The following is a 12,755-nucleotide window of genomic DNA, read 5'->3' on the forward strand; positions in this document are numbered from 1 at the left end:
TAGTCTCCATCATCGCTAACTCATTCATGGAAAAAAGACAAGAAAAGTAATCGACAAGTGGAATGGATATATAGCCAAGTTATGATAGAAAAGTTGGACATCGCATATTCATATCCTACTTGTATTCCATTTCATTTGTTGTTGGAAAGAATACGTTTTACTTGGGATAAGAATATTATACAAGAAGAGCGAGAAGGCAATATGTTGGTCATGAATGAAATGCCATGGAAATGTATTGTTTTTTCGGTACGCTTATATTCAACTTTGAATGAATATACAACTCTATTGGATATGCCTCCTTTTACCATTTCCATGAGAAAAGAAGACGATCATTTCAAGATGTATTGTGCCTTCTCTCCCATTCATATTCAGATAACATTGGAGGATGTTGATTCTTTGATGAATGGCAGTTTATATGCTTTACAAACAGTCAGTGGTTGGATGGAGAATACTATTCCTAGTGAAAGTGTTCAATCTGAGAAGCAGACTTTCAATTTATTATCTTGGCGCATAGATATTGAAGAATTTCATTTCCAATGGATATGTTGGAATTGTGAGTTTATGATTTCGTTTCAAAGAGCATCCGGAGGCTATGATACTTCATCCTTGACTGAGGAAACATATTTGCTCTCTAATGACGCATCCAAAGAACGATTTTGGTTCCAGTTACCCAATTTGAATGTACAAGCCAAGAATGCCTCAAGTATTTGGTTTTCTTTCCAAAGTCAATCGATAGTATATAATCTGTGTAAGAGTCCTTTTGATTGGCTGGAGATTGCAGAGTTGAAGATGAGTTTGGATACTTGTTGTTTTGCTGTTCTTACATCTTTAGTACTTTGGGAACAATATTGGCAGTCTCAATTCAACTCGTTCCATCATCATCATGATTCGAATGCCAATATATCAACTAGAGTTTTTTGGTATCGATTAGTTTTGCATCATGTATCAGTTAGTTTGACCAGTTGTCAGTTGGAAGAGTCTAGTATAACGAATGATTGGGAAATCCATCACTGGATAATGGAATATCGAGAGCAAGTTGAATGCATGATTTATTTCCAATATATCGTTTCTACTATTGGAAAGGGACCGAATATTTGGCAATATCAAGGAAAGCCATTGATATTGTCCATCTTCCCTGATTGGAATCCACCTGATTATACTCATCATCCATTCCATATGAATGTACGAGCAATCCAATTGTCTTATGATCGACAATCATCCCACTGGAATGTTTCCATTCCTTTGAATACTATTCAGTTACAATGGAATTTTCCCATGTTGCAGTTGTGTTTGGAGTTTCAAAAAAGTCTCACAAGTATGATGGATGGACTGTCTTTATCGAAAAAGGATAGTGAAGTGAGTAGAAAGGGATATAAGGATTCTTTATGGACTATTCATTGCCGAGTATCCACCTTTCGTTGTTGTGTGTTGGAATGTTGTTCATTACCTCATCTTCAACCTCTAATAGGATTACAAGGAACTTTAAAACATATCGAGTTGGAAGTATCTTCATCATTACCTCATCTCGCTATCACTTTATCAACAAGTCAATACAAGTTTGGATTGGAAAGCATTAGAATGGATAATCAGGGAACTCATGATTCATCTTTCATGGATGAGGAGGAGGAGGAGGAGGAGGAAGTAGTACAGATTTTAGTAGAAATACTAGTTTGGTTAGTGACTATTCAGACAACAGATGGAGTTCATTGGTGGGTCATGTCAGCAAAAAACATCATTCTCTACTCAAAGGAGATGAAATGTGGGTAAATGCACAACCCAACAGTCAGTCATTCTCTATTCGAATTCATAAGTGTGCCATTCAGTTCTCTGCAGAAAGATACAGTTGCTTGGATAGATGCTTGAAAAGTTGGTTGCCTTTTTCGAACAGTGCATCTCAGCCTTTTGCCATTCCTCATATGCAGTTGACAGTTGTCCAAGCAAAGTGCACTTGGATGGATCAAGACCAATGGGAAGGTTTACCTTTAGGTAGAGTTACCTTATCCTTCAAGTTGCAATGTAATCCTCTTGGCGGGCGAGTAGATGTGAGTGGTTTGGTAGAGATATACAATATGATTCATATGGCTTTGGAACCTTTTATAGAAGAGTGGAGTGCTTGTCTCTACATTTTCTTGAAACAAAAACTCTCGCATGGATTGGCATTGATTGATGCTTCTAATCGTTCTCCACCGCCCTTATCATTGTCTCACTTTGATATACTATTGAGTTCTTCTCGCATATTGCAAGTGAATCTCAATCCTCCCATAGTTGCAACCTTGTATCGATTATACTATCAACTTGAAGAAAGGTGTGAGTCAGTTATTGGTTCCCGTTCATTGTTTTCTGTCAGCAACAGAACTGGAGAAACCATCGAATTGTACAGAACAAAGAATGTTCTCATACAGCAAATCAAAGATGGTCAAATCGTTCAACTTGTAGATCAACTATTGTTACAAGGACATTTCTATTTGTATTCTCCTTTTCTTTCTTCATCAACTCGAATTGAACTTGCTTTTGATGGAACACAATGTTGTATTCCTATAACATCGAGTGGACAAGATTTCTATTTGATTGTAGAGAAACAAATTTCAGAGCTGAATACATTGTTAGAGATTCGTTCCAATTATTTTATACAAAATCATTGCGATACTTCATTGTGGTTGTACTTTTTTGATGGTCATGAAATTCAAAGTTTGAGCATAGAAAGTGGAAAGAAACGAAGTATTCCGTTGTATTATTTATGGAATGGAAGACATATTCGAGTGAGTTTATGTTTAGATGAAATGACCGATGGTTGTTTAGAAACGAGTCCTTTATTCATGGACTGGTTACAAAGTTGTTTTCAACCTAACCATTTATCAGAGTTGAATTGTTGTTGTTCAGTAGTGAAAGATGGTTTCGTTCATTGCTTTGCACAGTCAAGAATGGAATGGAGTCATCCCAATGTGGTTTTACATGTAATGCCTTTGTTATGTGTGAAGAATTATTTGGGAGTCGATATTTACGTGATGGATGATTCTTTATCGTCTCATTGGAATCTGTTGCCTTACACGGGTCTTTGTATGTTGTATTCTCTCAATAGACAACGATGTGTTATTCGATCGATACAAACAGATGAACAGTATACTATAGAATGGGGTGAAAATCAACACAAAAGAAAGTATTCAAGTCGATGCATTGGAAATACAAATCGTCGTTGTATATCTTATACGTTTCTTTCATCATCAACAACTTTTGCTTGGAAAGAAATCATATTACATCCCGATATCATTGTTTCTAGTCCATGTCTGCCTATCAAGGAACAAAATACTTTGATTTATTGGCAGTGGATGAAGCCATCATCGACTATTTGGTTATGGGATGAGCATGTTGTGGGTGATGACTCCCTTTCGAATGAATGTTTTGTGTTGTGCAATTCTTTACATTTGACGTTTGGAACAGCTGAGGAAGTGTCAAAACTGGAGTTTCGATTGATTTGGAAAGACTCTGATGAAAATGTGTATTATAGTACAACACAACGTTGTAGAAAAGGAAATCATGTAATCCATTGGTTGCCGATAGCTTCTCAGCATTCTCCTTCCAAAGACAATTATTGGCAAACTTCAACAATGACCCAATTTTATTTCGACAATTCTATTGTTGTTGTAGTATCTTATCAAAAGTGGATGGAACAGGATATCGTGATTCCACATGCTACCATCGTTCCAAAATACAGATTAGAAAATCAGTTGTCTTCAACATGTCAGTTGAAATGGCGTGACAAAAGTTATATTCTTATACAAGGTTCTGAGATGATGCTAAGTGAGGCAATGGTCGAATCGAGTGACTTTGTCCATTTACGAGTGGTAACTAATCAGTCCTCCATGGATGATGAAGGAGGAAATGTTGCTCATTTGCGATTTTCACAAATACGTGAAATGACAAGCAAAGGTTTGAATGCCATTTTTCCTATGAACAACGGTTCTCCATTCTTTGTTCAAATACAAAGATATGAAGACTATCCAAGCGAACGGTTCAAGTTGACCGTCGTGGATTGTCCTCCAACAACCATTAGAGTAGTCAATCTCTCCACTCTTTTATTTCGTGTATGCATAGGAAAATATGATTCTTTTCATAGACAATATTTATTGGGTAATGGACAATGCATATCTTTGCAACCTTCCTTGTTCATGGATAAGGATTGTATTATTTATTTTTATATAATACAAAATGGGAAAAGTCATTTGATTTATCGTTGGAAAGATATCAGACAATCATATTCTGGTCCAGTTTATAGAAAAGGTTGGATTTTCTATTTCATACCTCGTGGTCCTTATTGGGATGTCATTATTATGCAACAGAGAATAGATAGATGGAAAAGAACATGGATACATAATACATCTTTCAATCCGTCGTGGATGCATTCTCGAGCAACATTAGATATGGCAGGTATCGGTATTTCGTTGTATGCCATGAATAATGATGAAATAGTCTACACTTGTTTCAAAAGAATAAGATTTCATTGCAATTGGACTCAATATGGATACTTTTGGTTATCCTTTGCATTGCAAGATATTCATGTAGACAACCAAGTTACTACAGTTGGAAGGAATTATGCAGTATGCATGGAGAGAGCAAATATATCGAACAAAACATGTGCTATGGTTCAAGGACGTCTAGGAATATGGTTGAAAAAGTTTGCCTGTATCAAGTTGAGTCATCTTCTCATGGATGGAAACGACAACATATTGGATGAATTGGAATGTCATCTGCAGCCTTTTGCTTTCCGATTGGATAGCGATATATTAGAATCTTTTATCTGGTGGTGGATAAAAACCCAAGAATGGACCAAGACTCATTCGACTCCTTCCCACCATCCATCATCAAAGACTTTGACCTTTGTAGAAGATTTTCATGTATCCAATATCGCTTGCCAATTGTCATTTCAATTCGGTAGAAATGGTGTGGTTGGATTATTACATTTGCCGTGGTATTCGTATAGTTCTTTAGCGCAATGGGAAAGATGGATTGCTCTATTTGGATTATCTATTGGCAACATAGAAGACGCACCTCTGTTGATCCGCCCTATCACACTTCACAACACCGATGGATCATCTTTGATGCACCAAATGGGTTTATTCTACAAAAGAGATTTATTGTGGAGTATCTATGCCTTGATGGGTTCCTTGAATTGGATCGGAAACCCTAACAAGTGTTGGAAAAGAATGCAACTTGCGTTTGAACAATTGGTTACGAATTGTTTGAATGATTGGAAACTGAAAGGGTTGCCCATGTTGTTGTTGAGACAGTTGTTGATGTTAAACTATCGCATCTTGGATAGTTGGATAGAAGCTAGTTTGGGTATGCTTCAAGGTAATGTGAATTGGCTATCTTCTACATTGGCCTATTTGCCACTATCCAATAACTTTTATCTCAAAATATTGCATACCAGTCTCGATTGGAGTCATCGGCTACTCATGGGTATCATGGATTGTTTGGAATACTTACAGAGTTGGTTATCTCGATGGGATAACGAGGAACAAAAAGGTGGTTGGAGTGAAAGATGGAGACCGATTCGTTCAAACATGGAATGTCAACCATTGAGAGCTTTTGAATATAAGGATGATGTGTTGGGCAAGTGGATATTCGAACATTGGGATGGGCATTTGGATAATCATGAGAAGCTCATCCTCTTTGCTCCGTTGAAAGATCAATTGGGTATGATGTGGACCAATTATAGGTTCGTGTTTTGTTGGTATTCGGCATCGATATGGAAAGGTGGAACCAAGTTGAGTTTACAGAAACCTCGGTTTGTTTGTCAAGGGGAGTTGTGGCATGAACAGATTTTGTTTATTGAAAAGAAGAATAGACGCTGTATTACTTTTACTTGTTTACCTAAAGTAATGGATAAGAGACAACCAACCAACTGGAGTTTATCAGAAGAGTTATCTTTGGGTATGGTCCAAGTACATTCCATCATTTGTCAAGATGAACAAGTGGCGAAATGGTGGTTGAAACAACTAGAAGAAAATTTATTTCGATCGGAGTGTCGACAAAGTGTCGTTTATCATTCGACATTCCATCCCAATGGCCATACATTTCCTAATCTATCCGGAGACTTGTAGATAGCATCCCATAGCCATGGCGAGTCATTTGAATCGTAGTGTTGAGGAGGAAGTTGAAAAGGCAAAGGCAAACAGAATAGAATGTTGTTGTTCTTCTCTCGTGGATAATAAGATGTGATATGTTGAGGAGTCGTCAGTTGAATAACATTATCCATCGGACAAGTATAGGAACAAAGCATAGGTGTCCATAAGACTCCCAACTCATAGGAGCGAATAAACAGTTGCGATTGATTGCGTACGAGACGTCCCCACGCAGCAGTGGATAAATTAGCGGATGTTAATAGAAACCAGAAAATATTTCCACTTTCTTCATAAGCCATGTAACTCTTCATATGGGGTAACCATGCATTTCTTCTAAAGAAGTAAGCATTCCATAAACACAAATGAGAACTTTGAAAAGACCGATAGTTCTTTTTGGTCCATGGAAAAGCAGCACCAGATGCATAGCCTTGAATGGAATTCCTTACTTGTTGTACACTTGGCCATATGAGATCCCATTCAAAACAATATTGCCAATCCTCTTGTTTCCAACAACTACTTACCATGGAATGAAAAAGTTCTTGCTTTAACCACTTTTCAGAAATACTACCCATACTTGAACATTGTAATAGTAACCGAATTGTGGAATGAGTGGTCTTTCGTCTTATCCTTTGCTCATCTGAAATACAACAATACTGGCTAATGTTGCTATGAAGAGACCGATGTCCATATTTGTCCAAGTTTCTTCCTCCATGATATCCTGGAACACTTGGAATAAGTACCACACCAGCTTTGGAAAAATCATATTGGCAAAGTAAGGAACGATAATAACGAAGGGGCTCACCAAGGGCTGAAAGGTAGTCATCCATAGTCTCTAAGAAAGGACAGGATTTCAACTCTCCCGTTTTTTGAGGAAAGTCTTTGAGAAACATGCCTTGAGTTTTGTACTCCCAGTCACTTTGTATCATATTAGCAGTTGTTAATACAAACCTAACTTTGGTAGGATAAAAAAGTATGATGAGCTTGGTGTGGTGAGTCCCATAGGGGAAAGGTAAACGAGGCTTGTGGAAAGTTATGAAATGATATGGCGAAAATGGTTGGTACACTTGTTCATCACCGTGAACTATGAGCAACCTCTCCACAGTTAAAAGTATTGGGACTCGTTGAAATAACCAAGACAGATCAAACATATAATTGGTTAGGAGCACACTATGAAAACCTGGTTGGAATATTTCATCGAGACTTTTAGTAAATATAGAAATAGCGCCTTCAACTTGATTGAGATAAAAACCTAAAGAGTCAACGAGGTCTTTCTGAGACATGAAAGTTGTCATTCCAATGGAGCCTTTATTCGCCAAGGGAAGCAACCATTCACACTTTCGTAGAGACAATGATGATCATCCTAATACTTTAAAAAACATAATTGGAGACTCAGATGAATATTCTCGTCAGGTTCCAAAGGCAATAGGAGCAAAAGGATCCCTTTGTTGCTTCATTAAGTTGCCAACTGAAGCTTGCTGTGATGGTATTTCTTGTTGATTCTTTACAGGAGGCTGTGAGCGTGGCTTAAAGTATATTTGAAGAGTGAAAGTTTTGTTATCCTTATCCCAGTGCAAATAATAGTTACCCTAAATGTGCTATTGAAAACTCATTTCTCGTTCTTCCATAAGATATACTCACCTCTGATTTTTCAATTTCCCAGTTGGGTATCTTGAAGGCAATGGTTTCATAAGGCTCTGCTGCAAATAATAAAAATTGATACTTTGGGTCAGGTCTTTCAACTTTTTGTTCAAAAGAAGACATAAAACGATGCCTTGGTTGAACATCTTCCGCAATTTCCGGATACTGTATTTGAAATAATAAACTGAGTTGATCTGTTTCTGGATCCCGTTGCTTGATGATACGATAACCAGGCCTTCCAATTTTGATAGTTTTCTTTGGTACTATCTTTGGAGGAGGTGCCACTGTTTGAGGCTTTTCTTTTGCTTCTCTAGCTGCACGGCGAGCAAGGTTCATCTGATGTCTTCTTCCCTGTGTATGCGCAAGATAATTTCCTTCGTTGGTATGTAACGTTAGACATAATTTACACTCATAACCTCCCTACTTTCATAAGTTTGTTACAATATACTCTATAGGATTACTCACCAAATGGTTGCGCATAAAATAGGGGTCCTTTTTCAAGTCAATCGTTTCCAAAGCAAGTTGACGTAATCTTGAAGTGAACTTAGCAATATATGCACTTGTTATAATGAGACACCAATTACCTTTCTCTTCTTGAGACTTCTGTTTGTTCACTGGAGGCGACTCCACCGCCTCCAGTTTTTCCACCCCAGTCCCTATCCATTTCCTATCTTTTATTGAATGCAAATAGAATCGATTATGATGAACATTCAAAGATACAAGACGGAATGCTTTTATGAACTTAAAACTGCTCTTTTTATGTTCCAAAAACTGTTATTATTCTATTTTGTTCCAATTAAGAACAACATTGAATAAGTGTGCTAAAAATGCAGTGTCCTAAAGTGAATTACACCAATATGCCTTGCTTTCAATATAGCCAACAACTTGAGTTTGACTTGGGGTCATGTAGAACTTTCTTTTTCGTAGTTGGATACTTTGCTCTTCTTCTTAGTCGGACGATATACCCTACAATAGTTGTTAGCAGATATATAATATATGAAAAAGCAATCTAAAATACCCAACGATAACGGCATGGTCTCTTTCGTAAGGCTCTAAGGTAATCTGTTCAATAGGCCTCAAGTTTTCTTGTTTCAGTTTCTCAACTTCCCGAGCAAAAACCAAGGCGGGTTCCACAGTGGAATCAACACAGTTGGCCTTTATAGATATTACAAAATGACCACCTGTCTTTAAAAATTGATGAGCATTGATAGCAACAATACGAGCTTGATCGGGTTGTGCAACATCAGCAAATATAACGTCCACCATACCCACCAACATTCTGTATCTTGCAGGATACCTGGCGTCCTCAATAATAGGAACTATATTAGTTCGCCTTTTCGCAAGATTCAACAAGTCACGACCAGAACGTTGCGAAAACTCAACGGCGTATACAATACCATCCGCTCCAATAATATCCGAGACGTGTGATACCGTAGTACCTGAAGCGGCACCCAAATACAATACCTTGCAACCAGGTTTAATATGTATATTATCAACACCACCTAAAATAGCTGCTGCCAATTTGGATCGAAAAGGATTCCATATGCGATATTCAATCTTCTCTTTCACCAAAGGATCGTTGGGATTTTCTACTTCAACAGAAACTCTCTTTTCTCCATACACCGACTCTCCAGTAACCATATTTCTAGTACAAAGAGCATCTTCCTTGCCTCTCGCGACAAAAACACCAGCGTGTCTATGAGGTTCGATTACAACCTTTGAACCACCTTTCATTCCACCTCGTTTTGGTCCCCCACCTCTACCTCCACGACCTCCTGAGGAAGCACCTCGCGAACCAAACTTGGATATTACATTGCCTCTTCCTCTACCTCTACTACCACCTCTACCTCTAAAGCTTCCTCCACCGGAAGATCCACCACGAAAACCAGAACTACCCCCACCTCTCGGTGTAAATGCCATTATTCCCTAATGGAATGAATACTCGACGACGGATCAAATCAATTGAATCTTATCAGTCACTAAAGGTTTAGTAAGTTTCTTTAAAAATGTCTTTAAAGCACCCCTTTCTCAAATAGTCCTTTATTTGTGGACACATATATTGAAGCTCTAACATTTAGTTTGAACTTGAGTTTTCTTTTTGCCCAAGAAGCCAGCAGTGTACTCTTGTCTAGTTCTCAGAATGGCGCAGAATAAAGCTGCCAAAAATAACACGATATTTCAGTTACTTATACTATTGAAAGCGAAGAAACAGGACACTTTTATTTTGGTTTGCAATAGCTTCAACCCAAATAGTTGCAAAGACAACGAAAGAGTAAACAAGGAAGAAATTCAGCAAAACACAAGTTGAAAGAGTTTTTTTAAAAGTCCTTTGAAGCTTGGCTCTTTTGTTCAACAAAGCACTATCATTTTTAACGGTCTCAGTCAAACTTCAACAGAAATGATTCCACAGAATGTCACAATCGTTCCCTGTAATACAATTGGCTGTTCCAGAATGTCCTCGAAATCAAAGGGGTGCGCAACCGTTGCGCAACCTGGATTTAAGAGAACCATTTCAAATAATTTCGATTTACGTTTGTTCCATTCGCTTAGGTAATTGTTGTGAGTTACGTGGTTCCACGCAAAGATGAAGTGTTCACAGAGAATATTGTCTCTGCTTCTAGTCACGTTGATCTCACTACACACCATCCATGCTGATAGAGACCGTGGCATTTGTCACTGTTTTGTGGCAAATGCTAGTGATTCACAGATCCATATTCAAGTTGGTGAAATCGCAACTATAGGCTGTTCCCTTTGTTCAGCCCCCTCTTGTAGCAAGGCTTTCGGTACTGATGAGTCGCTGACTTACGGAGTTTGCGAACTTTCATATCCTCTTTTGAAGACCTTTCTAAAATCAGAATTATCCAATACTGTAGTAAACGCACTAGAGTCTTATTTTGGAAGCAGCTTTCTCTCGGATATAAGTAAGATGGAGTCAGATGTGTCCAGTATCAAGTCAGTAGTCGATAATGTCAATACATCCTTGCAAGATGTTCTTGATACCCAGGACGACATTGTTTCATTTGTGGACGATATTGCTACATCTTCAGAATTGGAGCAGAACTTTTCCAAGTTATTCCAATATTTAAATGAAACTTTTCACAAGTTAGACAAGACTTGGACACATACTATGAAGACGTTCAATCTACTATTGGAACACTGAGTGACGCAATTGGAGAAAATTTCAGCACTTTGATGTCAGTAGTCGAAAGTGTTGAAGATTCTATTGACGGCAATAGCACTGAGATTATAGATAAGCTTGGAAGTTATAAGAGACACTTTGACAAACGTTTTGATTCCGTTGATACTGAGTTGAGCTCATTGAGAACATATATGGATAGAAACTTTACTGAGTTGAAAACTGACATTGGCGAAAACTTTAGTATGGTATATGGAGACCTTTCAGAGTTGAGTAATTATTTAGATGAAAATGTGACAGAGTTGATGTCTACATTAATGTCATACAAAGGAGATCTTGAAAAGAAGATTGATACGAAGTTTGATGATGTTGAAGATGAGCTATCATCTTTAAGTTCGTACATGAACAGCAACTTTAGTGACTTGAAGAGCGAAGTTGGCGAGAACTTTAGTAGTGTATATGAAGATTATTCAGATTTGATGACGAAGTTGAAGAGTTACAAGACCATGATTGGTGAAAACTTTAGTATGGTTTATGATAGTATTGATGAGATTAGTGACTATTTAGAAACCAACTTTAGTACATTGAAGAGTGACCTACAGTCTTACAACGAAGAATTGTATACCAACTTTAGTATGGTATATGGAGACCTTTCAGAGTTGAGTAATTATTTAGATGAAAATGTGACAGAGTTGATGTCTACATTAATGTCATACAAAGGAGATCTTGAAAAGAAGATTGATACGAAGTTTGATGATGTTGAAGATGAGCTATCATCTTTAAGTTCGTACATGAACAGCAACTTTAGTGACTTGAAGAGCGAAGTTGGCGAGAACTTTAGTAGTGTATATGAAGATTATTCAGATTTGATGACGAAGTTGAAGAGTTACAAGACCATGATTGGTGAAAACTTTAGTATGGTTTATGATAGTATTGATGAGATTAGTGACTATTTAGAAACCAACTGGAACACATATGAAGAGTGACCTACAGTCTTACAACAAATGACATTGGAGAACAACTTTAGTATGGTATATGGAGACCTTTCAGAGTTGAGTAATTATTTAGATGAAAATGTGACAGAGTTGATGTCTACATTAATGTCATACAAAGGAGATCTTGAAAAGAAGATTGATACGAAGTTTGATGATGTTGAAGATGAGCTATCATCTTTAAGTTCGTACATGAACAGCAACTTTAGTGACTTGAAGAGCGAAGTTGGCGAGAACTTTAGTAGTGTATATGAAGATTATTCAGATTTGATGACGAAGTTGAAGAGTTACAAGACCATGATTGGTGAAAACTTTAGTATGGTCTTTAATGATATTATGGATAGTTATGAAAAACTAAACGAAGGCATTGCGGATGTCGACAAGAAATTAGATTCTTTTGATTATGAAGTCAGGAAAAATTTCAGTCGTGTTTTTGCAGATATTGATACCAATTTCACCAAGCTTCTTAGGGACATTGGCGATAAAGCTGAACAGTTGAATGATACTTTTCTGTACCTAGATGATGCGTTGAATACAACGCTTGTGACGGATTTCAAGAAGACTTTTGAAGATTTAAAGGAAGTAGTCAATATGAAAAATGTTTCTGTGATTGTAGAAGAAATGATGAAGGAGAAGTTGAACGTAAACTTGAACGTAACTGTTGAGCAGCCAGTTTCGCAAGCTCCTGAGCCCTATCGAGTAGGATATGCGTATCCACCTCCTTCTTGTGGTTGGGCACCTCCTGCAGGTGCGATGTATCCACCTCCACAACAATATGTACCTCAGTATGCCATGAAGTCTCAATGAGCGTTTGATAATGTCATTTTTAGTAATCATCTTTGAATAAAAGTTTTGATTTGGAATTTT

At 37.5% G+C, this 12,755-nt stretch overlaps 5 protein-coding genes across 5 annotated transcripts; 2 read left to right on the forward strand and 3 right to left on the reverse strand.

The window, feature by feature from the left end:
* Positions 1 to 76: 76 nt before the first annotated feature.
* Gasu_38880 (late endosome to vacuole transport-related protein) lies at positions 77 to 5,957 on the forward strand. Its single transcript, XM_005705143.1, has 3 exons — positions 77 to 1,673; positions 1,724 to 5,785; positions 5,838 to 5,957. Exons 1-3 carry the CDS (start codon positions 82 to 84, stop codon positions 5,878 to 5,880), a joined length of 5,697 nt encoding a protein of 1,898 aa, XP_005705200.1. The 5' UTR covers positions 77 to 81; the 3' UTR covers positions 5,881 to 5,957.
* Positions 5,958 to 5,992: 35 nt separating this feature from the next.
* On the reverse strand, positions 5,993 to 7,406 carry Gasu_38890 (tyrosyl-DNA phosphodiesterase 1). Its single transcript, XM_005705144.1, has one exon. It carries the CDS (start codon positions 7,400 to 7,402, stop codon positions 6,044 to 6,046), a length of 1,359 nt encoding a protein of 452 aa, XP_005705201.1. The 5' UTR covers positions 7,403 to 7,406; the 3' UTR covers positions 5,993 to 6,043.
* A 5-nt stretch (positions 7,407 to 7,411) lies between these two features.
* Gasu_38900 (splicing factor 3A subunit 2) lies at positions 7,412 to 8,466 on the reverse strand. Its single transcript, XM_005705145.1, has 4 exons — positions 8,345 to 8,466; positions 8,226 to 8,292; positions 7,761 to 8,180; positions 7,412 to 7,708 (listed from the first exon to the last, which is right to left on the reverse strand). The coding sequence occupies exons 1-4, from the start codon at positions 8,422 to 8,424 to the stop codon at positions 7,529 to 7,531; spliced, it is 747 nt and encodes a 248-aa protein (XP_005705202.1). The 5' UTR covers positions 8,425 to 8,466; the 3' UTR covers positions 7,412 to 7,528.
* A 12-nt stretch (positions 8,467 to 8,478) lies between these two features.
* On the reverse strand, positions 8,479 to 9,766 carry Gasu_38910 (fibrillarin-like pre-rRNA processing protein). Its single transcript, XM_005705146.1, has 2 exons — positions 8,779 to 9,766; positions 8,479 to 8,726 (listed from the first exon to the last, which is right to left on the reverse strand). The coding sequence occupies exons 1-2, from the start codon at positions 9,678 to 9,680 to the stop codon at positions 8,663 to 8,665; spliced, it is 966 nt and encodes a 321-aa protein (XP_005705203.1). The 5' UTR covers positions 9,681 to 9,766; the 3' UTR covers positions 8,479 to 8,662.
* A 1,150-nt stretch (positions 9,767 to 10,916) lies between these two features.
* Gasu_38920 (uncharacterized protein) lies at positions 10,917 to 12,751 on the forward strand. Its single transcript, XM_005705147.1, has 2 exons — positions 10,917 to 11,841; positions 11,890 to 12,751. Exons 1-2 carry the CDS (start codon positions 10,953 to 10,955, stop codon positions 12,693 to 12,695), a joined length of 1,695 nt encoding a protein of 564 aa, XP_005705204.1. The 5' UTR covers positions 10,917 to 10,952; the 3' UTR covers positions 12,696 to 12,751.
* Positions 12,752 to 12,755: the final 4 nt, after the last annotated feature.

This window comes from Galdieria sulphuraria (assembly GCF_000341285.1).
Source record: "Galdieria sulphuraria unplaced genomic scaffold scaf_33, whole genome shotgun sequence".
In the NCBI taxonomy this organism is placed as follows: Eukaryota; Rhodophyta; class Bangiophyceae; order Galdieriales; family Galdieriaceae; genus Galdieria; species Galdieria sulphuraria.

Excerpts from the sequence above, each read along its gene's own strand:
- Gasu_38880 (XM_005705143.1), top strand. The coding sequence starts at position 82 with ATGATAGAAAAGTTGGACATCGCATATTCATATCCTACTTGTATTCCA. Across the intron at positions 1,674-1,723 it reads TTAGTAGAAATACTAGTTTG|CAAAAAACATCATTCTCTAC; the intron begins GTTAGTGACTAT and ends GGGTCATGTCAG. Across the intron at positions 5,786-5,837 it reads TTGAGTTTACAGAAACCTCG|AAGAATAGACGCTGTATTAC; the intron begins GTTTGTTTGTCA and ends TTTATTGAAAAG.
- Gasu_38890 (XM_005705144.1), bottom strand. The coding sequence starts at position 7,402 with ATGTCTCAGAAAGACCTCGTTGACTCTTTAGGTTTTTATCTCAATCAA.
- Gasu_38900 (XM_005705145.1), bottom strand. The coding sequence starts at position 8,424 with ATGGATAGGGACTGGGGTGGAAAAACTGGAGGCGGTGGAGTCGCCTCC. Across the intron at positions 8,293-8,344 it reads GAAGTCTCAAGAAGAGAAAG|ATTACGTCAACTTGCTTTGG; the intron begins GTAATTGGTGTC and ends GTTCACTTCAAG. Across the intron at positions 8,181-8,225 it reads ATTTTATGCGCAACCATTTG|GGAGGTTATGAGTGTAAATT; the intron begins GTGAGTAATCCT and ends TTATGAAAGTAG.
- Gasu_38910 (XM_005705146.1), bottom strand. The coding sequence starts at position 9,680 with ATGGCATTTACACCGAGAGGTGGGGGTAGTTCTGGTTTTCGTGGTGGA. Across the intron at positions 8,727-8,778 it reads GACCATGCCGTTATCGTTGG|GGTATATCGTCCGACTAAGA; the intron begins GTATTTTAGATT and ends CAACTATTGTAG.
- Gasu_38920 (XM_005705147.1), top strand. The coding sequence starts at position 10,953 with ATGTCAGTAGTCGAAAGTGTTGAAGATTCTATTGACGGCAATAGCACT. Across the intron at positions 11,842-11,889 it reads TGATAGTATTGATGAGATTA|TCTTACAACAAATGACATTG; the intron begins GTGACTATTTAG and ends AGTGACCTACAG.